We start from the raw sequence: 15,595 nt of genomic DNA on the forward strand, positions 1-15,595 counted from the left end.
TTAGAAGCTTGAGGTTAAATATATAAAACAAGATGATAGCATAGAGGATGTCTAAACTAGTCTACAAGAGGGTCTACTGGCAAAGTTTAAAAGCATTGGAATAAGTGTATATACATGTATATGGTAGTAAAATACTGGATGTTACTAGCTGAATGAAAATTGATTGTCATAACAATTGTAAAAGTCTTGAAGAGTTTGCCTCAAGTTTTGGATGATTGTGAGGTAGTTCATACTGGCGCTTTTGATAAATAAACATAAATACATAAAAGGTGTATATATCTGTGTCCGTATATCAATAGTTACGACAGCAGTTCATGGGTGTACGGCACGAGCGATGTGGCAAAAGAATGCCACTTCGTCTACGCATTCCTCGCCACACATGTTGCACACAAACGGGTTCCGGTAGCCGTGATAGCCCATGTGCATTGCGTAGATGGCACAATTACCAAATGTGATATCACAATGTGAACATGTGTACTTCTCTGGTCCATTGTGCTTCTCTACTGCTGCCACTGGTTCAGCACCTTCCATGTTGTTGTTAATCTCATGAGAAAGAGATTTCTCTTCCATTGAACTTTCCTCGCACTGTCTGGGACTGTAACAGATATTGGCTCGAATCAGTGAAACATTAAAGGATGCAAGCGAAAAAGCTTGCACACACATGGAATTGATGATATTTTTAAAAATCAACATTTACCTTTCACATTCCATATTATTGTTATCAACTGATTCCACATTCAGCTTGAGATGGTTATTGTCAGAAAAAGCTTCTCCAGACTCAGCAGGCAATGGGTATTGGTTTCTTCTCATTTCATCTACCGGCTGAGGACTGGAACCATCACTAGCAATTGCGGTTGAAGGTTCGGCCTTATCTTTAGTTTCTGAAGTCATCTTCTCCTGCAGTCGAAGGCACAGAGCATCTAATTTCAAGGCCTTGCCTTTTCTGGATCTGGCTCTGCTGGCCACGTGGTTGCCCTTCTGCTGGTCTTCTACCTCACCAGATTTTGTGAGATCTAATGGGGTTTCTACAGTCGCAGCAGTGTCAACACTGCTTTCGTTACTGGCAGAGCTTGCGTGAGTAACGGGAACAGGTGTGCCACTGTTGAATGATGTCTGTGGACTCCCTTTCATGAATGGAAATGGATGAGCAGAAGGCCTAGTAAATCCTAAAATGCATTGAAGCTAAAATTATGTTTTTTATTTTTATTATAGTAAGACATGTAAGGTGTTGGAGATGTAACCATCCAAGCTAGCATAAATATTTTGTGCAACAATTTCGTCCAGTGATGCATCAAGGTTAATACTTACCAAGTTGCATAGGATTTGTCTGCCCAAATGGGGGAAACGACATGGCAGCTTTGACGGCAGCAGACATTCCAAGCATGTCAGGTCGTGGCCACATCATACCATTTGGGAGTCTGTCAGCATGCATGTTTCCAAACAGTCCCAGCATGCCTGATGTCTGATGATTACCATGGCGCTGCAATGTGTGAGATTTTGCAGCATTTTTTACCTTTAACCTTCATTATCATTTAGAACGATAATATTCCTAACAAACTAAAAAGATGCTATTAAATCTTGTAGATCATGCAAGAATGACCACTTACTGCAGCCTTGTGTTGTGTAAGCTGTTCTTGTGTGTTCATGACAAGGCCACACTCATCGCATTTGGGAGAGTTGGGATACATCGAGCCACTTGCAGAGTCATGGCCAGTCTTAGTTTGTTTGAGGGCCGGAGGCATCAACCCCCTGAACAATTGATTCATAGCCATCGGGACAAGAGGTGACTGGGAACCTGCCATATCTCCTCCAAATGGTGCTGGTGGCCAGAATGGCATCACTCCAGAAGGTGGTGGTGGCGGAGGAAAGTTATGTGAACTACTACAAGTACACAAAATCTTAGTCTGATTAAAAGGTTTGGTTTGTCTTTATTCTTAGACTATATAAAATATGAGCTGAAGAAGGTTGTCAACCTGATTAGATCCATATTGATTGTAGCCTGTGCTCTATGCGCTAATTAATGTAGCTTCCTAAGATCACTCAGCTGAGCCTAGTCCTTTAGCGTATTTATAAAATTTAAGACTACATCTTCAGAGATCACGATGGGCATTACTGAAAAATCGTACAACATACGACTACCCAGACTTGATTATACTCATATAACGCATTAGACTTGCGAAGAACTGGAAACCAAGCGTATCTGACATAGAATAAAACATATGCTTATTAGCTGGTCAACGTCTTCAACAGCATTGATTCTTAAAGAAACAGCATTACTTAAAGAAAAACCGCCATGTCTTTTTTCATTACTGCAGCAGGAATAACGAACAGCCTGTCAAACCTGTCCAACTCGCTACATATGTTAGACTTACGAAGGTTGTTGCACCAAAGGAGTGTGAGCTGATGTTCTATCATTCTTCGATTTCTTTTCAACCTTTACTTTTGCGCTTCTTGGCCCACTTCGCTTCATGGTAAGTAATGAAGATGTGTCGTGCTCTACGGTACCATCCAGATTGAGAATAGAGGCCGGAGTGTGATCGTACTTTTTTAGGTGAAGCTTGAGACTGTGGCAGTACTTAGTAGCGTAGGTACAGGATGCGCAGCGATACTGGTAGATGCTTGTGTGTGACTTCATGTGACTGTTCAACATTGACTGTAACACAAATATAAAACTATGACATAACTAGGAGTACTATACGGCAACTGTGTCACTAAAAGTAGAACCTACAACAGGGTGGTAAAATAATCAGCGCTTCATATTTAGAACTTACTATACACAGTTAATCTTTGAGCTATCAGAATTCAAAACAGTAATTTGACAATTGAAACCCTTGTATGGGTTGCGATAGCTCATATATATCTTACCAGAGGAAATGGTCGTCAACAACTTCATAGAGCGCGTTTAATATAATTTGAGGATGACATTAAACTTTACCTTTGCGTAAGAATTTGATGGCCCACCTTTAACAATGTAATGTTTACACTTACGATGTATAGATTGTGTGCCTACCTTGTTCACGCATGTGTAGTTGCATTTCTGACACTTGTAAGGTTTTGAACCAAAATGATTTCTCAAGTGATATTCAAGGTGATGCTTGTACTCGGTAACAAAGTTACACTTTGGACACTGCAAGATCTTGTCTTCTTTTATATGAGTTCTAGCATGAGCCCAGAAGTCGTTCTGCAACCAGTTTCACATTAAAAGGTTTTTTCAACAAAAGTGCAATGTGAAACCGATTGTATCATAAAATAATGTAATTTTACCTTGTTGACACATGTAAATTCACACTGTTTGCAGCGGTGAACCTTGCGTCGTACAGGAGTTCGTGTTGGGCGTGCTGGGACTGCAGCTTCGATTTGCTTATCAGCATCTCCCAAGGTTTGCTGTACCGGTTTATCACTTGGGCTGCCTTCTAACAGAAAGAAGCGCTTTCTACTACACATTTCATTAAACTTTGCAATTATCAGTGTTGCAGTGCTCTTTTTTAATGTTTTTTGCGACTAAAAGGTTTATTGTTACCACAGTTTCTTATAGAAATAGCTTACCGGTCGCTGCGCTTTGTCCAAGATGAAATCTCTGCAGGTGCTGCTTGAGACGCCCCTCCGTACGGGACGTGTAATCACACTTGACACACCGATGGTGAAAGTGCTTCTCTAAATGTTGCTTAAGTGACTCTTTTTCTCCGCCTAGTCATAACAGGTAGTTTTGAGATTAGATGTCTAAACCTTTTACGAGTCCACTAATCACATTTCTAATGGTGCATAGCTAAATTGGCTTACAATAGTTGCTAGACATAAAAATCGAGAAAACGCTTTACATCGGTGTTCAGCGTGTCCATACATATTAGCTCGTAAATTGTCAAACATCAACCTTAGATTCTGCCAAGCATAGCGATTCATGCACAGTTAGGCAAAGCGAAAAGCTCTAGTCGCGTTAAGCGTAAGGTGCCCATTGCTGTCAAGCTGAAACCAAATGCAAAAAGCAGGCTAAAGCAGTTGCTTCCTCCCAGTTGATAACAACAACAGAAGTGAAAGAAGCTGACAAAGCGGGTATAAACAGAATAAGGCTAGAAATGACGCTGCAAGGATCTCACCAGTAGAGGTCGCCGATAGCCTTTCCCTTAATATAAAATAAGGACATGTCAGCATATTTCTGATTATATTCATTGCATTATTAAACAATGTAGTACAGCAAAGTTTTACTCACTAAGAGGTAAAGTGCTATTGTAGCCTGGAAGAGTAGCAAGGCATCTTCAGACAATTAACAATTTTACCAAGCATTTTTTGTCCCCGTATTTAAAATGGCAGCTGTTGACTCACCACAGAAGCTGCACAAGTGGCAGTAGTAAAAAGCCTTCCCATCCTCTATCACTGGAGTTATCCGGAAGTTACGGGGATGCTCGGGTGACAAAGCATCTCCTTGGTAATTAAATGCGTCACCAGACGAGCCTTCCGTTTCATTGGGGGTCTCTTGAGGGCTCTCTGAAATTACAAGAGGTCTTGAATTGTACCAGCAGACAAAACAGAATAATCCGTTTTAGACTATTGTGCTTGATCTTCAGACTCCAACTGACAATGAAAGAACTTGAAATATTTTTTTACCTATGTGAAGTCCGTTATAGGAAGTAGAAGCAGTGTTCAGGGTGGGTATCGGTTCAAGCCTAGGTCTCTGCATCTCCATATGGTAGCGATCAGAAGCGTGGTTAGGATGGTTGCCAAGATATCTCATAGAGTTGAGGCTCTGTAGCTGCGTTGTTGAATGGACCGTCTGAGGTTCAAATGAGGTAGCAAGGATGAAAGGGTTCTGCCCCCTACATCATAGATTAAACTAAATGAGACTATCTAATTCAGTTTGCTATGCATTTACGGAGCGCTGTTGGTTTCAGCGCTCCGTATTCTCACCAACATCGTAGGAGAAGCCTGAGGCCAAAGTTTGCTCTGTAAAAATAGATACAGTGGAGGAAAAGTCCTGCGGAACACTGAAAGCTGTGTAAATCACTGATGCTATAGAGGTTTTAGCGAGACCCTGTAATTACCCACATTAGCCACATCTGCTATTTACAGAGCTCCCACTTATGAGGGAAAAATTTGTCGTTATGTAATACCATTCATTAGTTATGCCAAAATAATCACCTTGCCAGTGAGTAGACGGCTGGAAAGGAGAAGGGTCAGCTGCAAAACAAGCTTAATTGGCATTTTAGAGATAACATACTCCTCTGGTGCCTTATTTGGCTTCATAATTCACTTACGGTGGGGATAGCATGCTGGCCACAATTACATAATATCCTTACAGACTAACATTAGACAAATGCCATGAGACAAAAAAGATGATGTGAAGATGTGAGGCAAAGACTGGTTAGTTTGAATAGCTGTCTTACGTAATACTGCTTGCTAAATGGTGCCCAAGTGGTCAGATAAAAACCAATCCTGATTTACTGATTGTCTACAAACAGAAGAGCTCAACCAAAAACGGAGCAACCAGAATGTAAAGATTGATGTGGAGTTCTAAGTACATAAGGCTCCCATCTCTCATATTGCTTCTTCTCGTAAGTTCGAGCACAAATCTATCAGCATAGCATTATTATTTTTCTAGTTAATGCAAGTTTCAAAGAAAATTATATTGGTTGTTAGAGACTAATCCCTGAGATCTAACAAGTGCCTCTTTAAGCATTTTGTGAAGCCAAACAAAAACTTTCTACAAAGCTACAGTTTCAATGGTGTTTTTCCAAAGCTTGTTTATAGTGCTTTCGAGGATGGCATGCAAGCAATCAGTCGTATGAATGCAGAGCTAAGAGCCTTGTTATGTAATAGTGCCGCGGTCTTTCAATAAAGGGTATGCTCTCAGCAAAAACTAATTGCTTCTTTTTCCAACTCGGCTGATTATATCAACGCCAAGCCGTAATAACATCGTGTGTGAAATAGTTTATAGGTTACGCGTGTAATCATGGCCACCTTTTGAAAATAGTCAAGAGCGCATCTAATTGCAGCATCTCTACGCTACCTTCGTGTATTTGACAAACGATGGCAGGCAAAAATGCTAGACGCACAAAGGCAAAGAAGAGCAATTGGCACCTAATTGCCACAATAGATATTGCATGCATAGGGATATAGCTCAGCAAACGTTGAGAAATCTATAACTATTACATAATCAACAGTAACCAATGGCCACAGATTCTCTTTTATCTCGAAAAGCCTAGCCAAAATGTTAACGAGCAGCGTTGTTTCTAACCACTCCTTTATCTTCATTCAATTCTCTCTCAAAGGACTCTCTCACAGAGACCACTCTTGTAGCAAAATATATAGGTCATCATTCCGGCAAAAGAGCGGGCGGCAGAAAATAATAAAATAAAACTTAAAGGCAAGACTGTCCAGCAATGGGGTGAGGATGTCTGCCAAAAAACCTGACTGTGGGTGGAAGGTGCCATAAAACCACAAAATATGTGAAAAAGTTTAAAGTAGTAATAAGATACATGCTGTCCTTTATTAGTTTGAGTTATGCTAAGGATACACCGAAAAGAGTTTCTGTTGTTACAACACATTACTTGGAAACAAACCAGAAATGTACCCATTTGCTAACCAATCAACATTGCAATAAAGTTAGCATACCGGTTTGCTATTATAGCATACAGATACACAATCAAATATACAAAAACAAAATCATTTTTTTAATCTTAACATCAGAAAAAATATTTATATTGAAAACAACATGCTTTCTGATATCTCTTTTCAGTAATTGTTATTTTATTTAAATGTTGAGCGAGTTGCAGCAGTGAAAACAAGGCACATAAACAAATTTTCATTCCATAGTTCAAATTTCATCACTAGGTTAAAGACCTTATTGTAATTCATAATTTGAAAACGCAATCTTGGAATGCCTCTTTTGAAACAAATTTTTTAAAGTTCAGTCTAACTTCTCAAATGGGCACAGAGGATGACAGATTTGGATTGCTTCATTATTCATCTACGCGTGAGCAATGATTGCTGGAACGCTCGACACATTACGAGTGTGTCATTGTGTCATTCAAAATAACACAATAAGTTTGTTTTTGCACTTAACTTGACCCTTCTTGAGCTCAGTCTCAAACCAAATTGCATTATTCAAAAAACAAAAATCTTTTAGCTTATCTACTATTCAATGTCACACACCTTCGCCATAGTCATACCCAGTAGCAGTGCAGGCTGCCCCAGACATAACCAAATTATATAAAGTTTTTAGATATTGTTTCAAACAAAATGTATAGCACTAAAAATTAGATGCAATACAAGGTGTAACAATATTGAAAAAACTATTTATTACCCGATGTTGTCCTCGCGTGTCTCGCTTGGATCATCATCCTTGTCCATCACTCTGGCCCCGGAGAAGAGAGCTCCCTCACGTCTTCACAGCTAAGCAGTTTTTAGATGACTGGTCACTCAGGCATACGAAGCTTTATTTAGTACAAAAACTAGCATCTGCCATGTATGATAGACTGGATTACATAACATCTCTAGTAAACACAATTCCAATAGCCACTAGTGCTCGCTTCGTATTGGCCAGTAGACAAAAAACTGACCACTCACGAGCAGTTGATTTGACCAGTATTGGCATAGGATTTACTAAGCAATCCGTTGAGAATTGTACTTACTTAAAAATTATAGAAAATACATTAGCTGGTGGCAGTTGGTTATATAATTATTACGTAACGGCAGTAAGACCTCGCTTTTATTCTAGTTCTTTAGGCTTGAACAAAAATTACCTTATTAAATCGAGAAAGCAGTGCTGTTGAACGCTCACTAATATGCAGACGATAATAATGTGATTACATAGAGTTTTTCCTCAGAGAAATAAGCTCTTTTATAAGGTAATGATTAAATGTCACCATCTGCTTCAATTGACTTGCCACGCTGCCACGGCAGCAGTGCACCCACACAGAGTTTTCTTGAAAAAATCAATAAACGTGCAAGTGTTGAAACAGAAAGCTAGGAAAGACCACTATTGCATCCAGAAAATGGTGAAACTGTTTGCCTTTGCTTGGAGCTCTAAAAACAATGGCTTCAAGCCGTCTGCATGTCCCTATACCATCGAGTTGAACCCGCACCAAAATTCTTCAAGCTTTGTTTGCAAAATTGATGCAAATGTCAAAATGCCTTCTGGTAAATATAATTAGAGTTGAGATGAGAAGAAAATCAATTTTCAAATTTTCGTATTTTAAGTGGGAGGGACTACAATGCGTAATTACACTAGGCTGATATTTGAATTATATAAGCTATTATTTACATGTCGCCATTGTGATAGTGGCGAGAGAAGTCACATTGTACACTGAATGCGGTGAGCCACTTTTAAATCAAATCAGATCCGTAAAAGCTGGTCAGCGCTGATCGCAAAAATATTTACACTCCTTATTATATAGAACTATGAAGAGACGGCGCAGACAAGTTAGTGGTAGACGTGTGCAGGCATGCTGAGAGTTTCAGATGAGAGTCTCAGCATATGATGTGTTATCAGCATGACTATTTTATATTCTTAATTCTTACATTCGCAATATGTAAAGTTGCCATTATTATTATATAAAAAGATGGTTTCGAATCATCCTTTGTGGAAATCAAAGTAGGGCGGTATGGCAGTGGCAGAAGGGACCTGACAAGTGTATATTAGATTTCGTGTTACTCATGCTCATTGCACCGCGAAGGCAGAAGTTACAAGAAGCTATCTCCCCGTCCAATGCCTTTATGAACAAACAGTAAAACTGATCCTTTCTGTTTCTCAGCTTTTAAATAACTCCTTTATGTAGAAAGTCGCTGGCCATTACCTAAATGTCAATATTAGAAATGTGTATTGTTCCAATGAGTGATAGTCTGAAAGTTGTGTTGTTGGGTACTTGAGACAAAGAACAAAGGAGATTTCTAAGCAACAGTAATTAGACAACTAATCTTTATGGAGACGAAACGAACCTAATTCTCTCTGAATAGTGCTTTGACACTTTTTCTCTCTCGGTGCAGAAGCGCCGTTTAACGATGGAGCTCGTCGACTGAGTAGCGACAGAAAATGGTTTTTTGAGTACCATTCCATTAAGGACTTGCGTAATGACACTCGTGAAAGCGCCAGGCATTCGGCTGATTCGAGTGCATGGTATAGATGTAGTCATTATGAAACCCTCGACAGCCTCCTGTGGCATCCTGATTCATAAACTAGCCTTGTGAGAGCTCGTCTATATAGACTCTTTTTCTCACACTTTCTATCGAAATTACTTTAGCTGGCCATTGCGTGAGACTAACATTAGCTGAAGTTTGTATTCAAAGAGTGGTTTTAGTAAGAGCCAATATTGACAACATAAGCCTTTGGAAAAGATTAATCAATTCCTGCCGTGATTATTTTACTCGGTGTGTTTGAAACCTTTTCAGAGGCTCTATTCAAGTTGCCATAAGGAAAAAATAACACCTTCAGCTTGTTATGTAACATTGTTTGCCAGTATTTCAACGCTGGCTTGTGTATACGAGGGATTATTGCCATCTGTTTGCCAGTGCATTATTACTATTATTTTCTGACACCAAGCAACTGAAATGAGCTTTTGTGAGCTGGCGCCAGTCAATGCAAGTATATTACCGCTGGTATTGCATCCATCCTTTTGCGACGAGAACAGTTGACTGCCGAGTGCTAGTTAACAGCAGTGATTCTCTTCAATCTGTCAGCAAGGGTCATTAGAATTTGGGCTCTATGAAAAAAGCCTTTTTGATAGCGCACTTGTCAATACAGCAGAAGCCTCTAGAAAATACTTTTTTAATTTTTCATCTCCAGTTTTGGCTACAAGTTTTTATTCATGAAGTAGATGCCAAAAGTTGCAGTATCTCAACTTTTCCCGCATTCAAACCAAAATTTAATAGATTAACAAGTTTTTTGGGAAAGTAAACTCGGTGTAATTTTTAGGCAAAATGTGAAAAAACCGTTGAACTTTTTTTTCTTAATTTTTTTGTTAACTACTGTTGATAGAGTTCAAGGTCAAAAAGGATTTTCAAGTATTTATTAGTTGCTAATCAACCGTAGCCAAGTAATGATTCACAAGCTTGATGAACAATATCTGGATGAGAATTTAGTACCTTGGTGCGAATAAAATATCAGTTGGGAAGTACTGAAGAGGTATTAAGATGACTGGTTAAAGGAATAGTTTCCTAAGGTGTGCATCAGAGACACGTCTAGCTAGTAGATATTTTTCTTTGACAGGTTCTCTCAGCCTGAGAGTTTAATACTACTTTTAACTACCAAAATAATTTTGACATATTGGATGATTTGAATTAATACTAACATTAGCCTATATACCGGTATATGTATATCAAGTAACATATACATATAATGTAAAATATATTAACATGATATTTTGTAGGCATGAGTTTCATTATCTGCTTACCAAATGTGTACTTTGCTAGTGCCTGAAAGCAATGATGGAAAGCGATAGCTGGAAGGGATGGCCGATGGCTTATGCCTGGATTAGGATGGTTGCAAAAAGTCACAAAAATAGATTTTGGGAGGTATCCAAGTGTTGCAGTCTTTAGTTCCATCTGATGACAACTGTTTTCCCATTCATCATTCTAAAGCATTAAAATATAAAGAAGGTGTTGTAGTGCTCAGCTACCTTCAAGTAAACCCTCCTAAAGGTTGAGAGCAGCCATGGACTAGTGGGCTAGAGCGTCTGATCCGCACACACCTGGTGGGGGGTTCAATTCCCAATAAGGCCACCGGTCGTGACAAGAATAACATCCAACCTTAAATTGCTCTCTGCAACTGGGCATGTCTTTAGTTCTCGATATACCACTGGACTCAGGCATGTCCAGCGTTATTGGATGATGTTCATGGATGCGTTATTTGCGCATCCCGCAGCTCTTAGAAGAAATGCTCAGCCTCTGCTTGCTGTAAGCAAGGCAGCCATCATACTTGATCTGTGATGGATTGCTCACACTGTAGGTTGGTAACTACACTCTGCTTAAAAATGACAATTGTTGCCGGTTGTAGCGACAGGCGCTATCTAGGGTGACAAGCCTTAATGGAGAGCAAGCTTTACTGATGAGAAAATGTGGTTCATGCGACTTTATTTAACCCAAATGGCTCACTGTGAAGTCTTGTTGCCTTCCGAAGCTTGTCTCGGAAGAATAAACTTGAAAATATTGTAGACTTTGGAACTTTTAAAAGAACAATTTTGTAAGCTTAGAAACTTTATCACCGATAATGGTGAGCTTATTGAGCCATACTGTTCAGGACACAGACTGCTGCTCTACTGACCAGGTCTAGAGAAGACAGCTCACCAAAATGACCCGAGAATGTAAAAACTAAACAAAATTAGTGCACATTCGGAGCCTAAAATAGTCGTAGTCCCAGCCACGCCAATCGCCAATGAAACACGCTCTAACGGCTCCAACGCCGCAGCAGCTCTCAAGCTTATTTATCCCAGCAACCAAAGACTGGAAAAAGCATTAGTATTTATTAAAAATGTACTGGTTTTATAGTCATGACACTTCTATTCAACCATTTATCTATTACACCTTTAGGACAAAGATGTCTATGGCTGATGTTTGCTAAAAATATTTTGAAGAAATGGCTAAAAATAATACACGCATTTAGGAAAAAGTGTAAGAACAAGTGGTGGCCTACAGTGCAACTGAAGTAGAACAAAAACTTTGAATAAAAACATACGGGTGACCAGCCTACAAATTGGCAGCGAACCTACGAATTGGCAGAAAGAGTTGTTTACCGATTACGGTTTAAGCGATTATCTAGCAACTCAAGATAGATGAAGATTACCAATGCTACAAGTATTTCATATACTTATTATTATTTATATTTTACTATTGATGTTTTATGAAGCACTTTAATAAGGGAATTCATACAGCTAATGAGCTACTGCGTAATCTCCTCTTGGCTGACCAGCGGGCAGCTAAGGTCGTTCATGTCGCACAAACTATTTTTTCTCTTCTTATCTCCACAGGGAGCTGTGCACCTCCGTGTAATGTTTGCTCACTATCTACTGCTGGGCTGATAAGTCTCAGAATTTATTTTATACATTCAGTATTCTCTCTATACTCCTTCATTAATTTTTCCATTGTATTACCAGCAGGTGTGGGCGTGAGCTTTTCCATCCGTTCTGATACTTGGTAGTTAAATTATTATGTGGTGACAGGGAGACTACTCAATAAATAGTGTAGTTTTGTTTTAAATAATGAAATAAAGTTCGTAAAAATAAACCAGGCTAAAACTGAGGATTTGTGACGACTGCAGCTGCTGCCCTCTTTATCAGGTCATCATTGTTTAAAGTAGTAACTACAAAGGACTACTATTGAGGTTGAGGTGCTGTCGGTCATAATTAACTACTCGTCAGACCTTCTCATAATGTAGCTTAAGACCTTCACCTTCGTCGCATATAGTCACTCCGTGTTGATAAGGATCAGAGTCTAATCAGAGTAAACCAAAATTTTCCATATGCATTACCCTGTCATGTCAAAATCACCGTGGATTATCCTAAATTCTAAGATGATTTAATCAGATTTGTCAAATTTTTACCATTTACAAATTTTTAGTTACATTTCAATATTAAATAAAGCATTCCGTTTAGCTTATTATTTGTTATTCTATCGTTCATAGACCAAATTATTCACAAAACTTTGTTGTTATTAAAAGGTAATGTTATCCATAAGTCAATGGCCAACTACTATTAAAATGCTAAACTTTGTTGTTATTAAAAAGTAATGTTATCCATAAGTCTATGGCCAACTACTATTAAAATGTTAAACTTTAGCCTGTCCGTGGTATGAAAGGTTGGGTGTGAAATGTGCGACACATTTCAACTATGTAATATTTTTCTATTGATTGCTAAGATTTAATAAGGCTGTCAAACCTGCCACTCGAGATTGGAGCTCAGCTCTTCAACAAAACTCCGCTGAAGCAATCAGCCAGAGTAGAAACGTGCCTATTTAAACTATCTACCCTATATGTATATATATATCACCATATGGATTTGTCCTCGCAAGCACCATCTCTAGACAGATACCCTATGTATTTCAATAACCTCACTTCTGCCTAAGACTTCTGGACTATTGATTATGTGGCTGAAACTTTGCTTGTCAGCACTAACTGCTGCCGGACAATGCTTACTTTTAACCTAGTTTTTGACCTCCAACTCAGTGCTGTCCTCATACTAGGTTTGCTAACAGTTGTACAATAGTGACTAACACCCCTACACTGGTGACTAACATTCCTAAACTAGTGACTAACAGTCGTACAATAGTGACTAACACCCCTACACTGGTGACTAACACCCCTACACTAGTGACTAACAGCACTGCACTGGTGACTAACAGTCCTACACTAGTGACTAACAGTCGTACACTGGTGACTAGCACCCCTACACTGGTGACTAACAGCACTACATTTAGTGACTAACAACACCACACTGGTGACTAATAATCACACATCAGTGATCAACTCAACTCTATACCTACTGAGCCCTCTTCCTTCCCCGGTTCTACTTAAAACTCCCTCTGGGCACGGCAGGAAAAGTAACACTAGAATATGCTCTGCTATGACATGCCGATGTACAAGTAAAAGCTAATTAAAAATCCTGTGCCGCTAGTAAATGGTACATTTCGACTGGATCGCTTTTTCCAGTGACCATGATACTAAACACTAACACTAAAACTTAGTGAGTTACTAGTACTCACTGTGTACTGGCAATTCCTGGCTTCTAACATCATGGCTATTCTGGCTTTTGTTTGGCCAAAAAAATGCGTAATAAGCTTATATCTGCTGCAAAGTCCTGTAACTTAACAAACATCGTCTCTGATTGGGTATTAAATAATATAAACTAATACAAGGTTCTCAGTTTGATTGGAAAAGCTTCATCAATGAGCTTCATCAAATCTTTAAATAAAAAGTTCATCATGCTGCTGAATTTCAGCAGAAGTTGAATACAAAGGAGTTCAGGGTGCTACTGACCTTTGGATGTTGTGTTCTGTCAAGTTGTAGTGTGTCAGCTGATCATATCCTATGCCCCATTTTATTCAATAGTTAGGCGTATATTGTTACTCATTCCCCTGGCTTTAACTTTCTGCTTCTTCTACACACTCTAGTACTAATAGTCATTCAGCTCACACGCTATCACCAGCCCCGCATGTTTTTTTCAATACATTCTTATCAGGTTATAAAATGACATAAAAACAAGCGGTGCGATAAGAAATTTATCTTGGCTTAGAGCCATCGTTGGTAAGTAGGTCTGGTTGGCTTAGAGTCACCATTGGTAAATAGGGACAGTTGGCTCATACCCACCATCGGTAAGTAAGTAGAATGAGTAGGCATAGTAAGTACAGCGAGGTAAATGCTTTGGCGCACCAGTAATCTTTTTCTTGCAGCAAAGCGAATTATTTTTCACAAGTTTTTTGTTGATATTATATTTACCTTCTCTTGAGTTATACCATAAAATTACTTATCAATGATATTTCTAAATAAAAACTTCACCAAGTGTCAGTAATGTGCCTGTATGACATAATTTCATGTAAGATTCTCAAATAGTTGTTAGTAGTATGTAGATGTGATATAAAAATTCTATGTTATTCCCATATGAAACGCTCTCGTAAAAATTATTTTGTATAAAACAAAGATCAGAGCCGATACTCTGAAAATTTAATTTTCAATCTTTTGAAACTTGTTCGTTAGCTTTAGGATTTATGTTTTAGGACTCAATTATTGAGATTGAAAGAAAATAAATAAATAAGATGAAATAAATTAAGCAGGAGCTAGGAATAGAGGAATAAAGAAAGTTTTGGGTAAACTTATGTTTGGTTTATTGAAATCACTACAGAGAAGATACTCTGAGGCTGTTGTGATACAATATTAAGCTATTCCTGATAAAAATGCGGTTTTAACTAAAAAAACATTATTAAAGAAAATTTTTATAAATAGTTTAGACAAGTGATATCAATAATTGGAGGATTAAAGTCGATTAGCATCATTTTTGAGTATTTTTCGATGATTACATGTTACTGATAGATTGGTTATACCATAATCATGCTCCAGCTCAAAAACTTAATTGCAGTCATTGAAAAAAGACAATATTACACTTGTGCGTAAAATACTGAGGTAGTTCCCAATTTCAGGCAAGAGCAATAACAGTGTTAATCGAATAATAAAAGAATATCACACCGCTATAAATAGCGCTTATAAGCTCGAAGTAGTGTGATTTGTAACTTTATTTCTGTAGCTTTTCAACTCTGTCAGCTTTAGATATTTCAACACTGTTAACTCTACAAATTGTATGATTGCTGACTACCCACATTTTAGTGTTGCTTAGTTTAAACCTGTATCATGTCTACACCTCCGTGCCACGGAGTCCGTGGCCTCCATGGCCTCCATGGCCTCCATGGCCTCCATGACCTCCATGACCTCCATGACCTCCATGACCTCCATGACCTCCATGACCTATACAACTTTATTCTTTAAACTTTCTTGTTCTTTTCAAGCATATGATAAACAAGCATGACCTGCAGAGATATCGCAACTCCGGTAGTCACAAGCCACATTAAAATCATTGGCTTTTTTAAAAAATTTTTTGTTAGCTCTGCCAGTTTTTGTAACAAA

At 38.6% G+C, this 15,595-nt stretch overlaps 1 protein-coding gene across 1 annotated transcript; it reads right to left on the reverse strand.

The window, feature by feature from the left end:
• Positions 1–77: 77 nt before the first annotated feature.
• Positions 78–15,433, reverse strand: LOC137396666 (protein hunchback-like). The gene is made up of 12 exons (XM_068083011.1): positions 15,333–15,433; positions 4,603–4,811; positions 4,275–4,482; positions 4,095–4,120; positions 3,547–3,687; positions 3,265–3,413; positions 3,011–3,181; positions 2,373–2,653; positions 1,608–1,881; positions 1,309–1,480; positions 698–1,166; positions 78–595 (listed from the first exon to the last, which is right to left on the reverse strand). Exons 1-12 carry the CDS (start codon positions 15,431–15,433, stop codon positions 313–315), a joined length of 2,484 nt encoding a protein of 827 aa, XP_067939112.1. The 3' UTR covers positions 78–312.
• Positions 15,434–15,595: the final 162 nt, after the last annotated feature.

This window comes from Watersipora subatra, chromosome 1 (genome assembly GCF_963576615.1).
Source record: "Watersipora subatra chromosome 1, tzWatSuba1.1, whole genome shotgun sequence".
NCBI lineage: Eukaryota > Metazoa > Bryozoa > Gymnolaemata > Cheilostomatida > Watersiporidae > Watersipora > Watersipora subatra.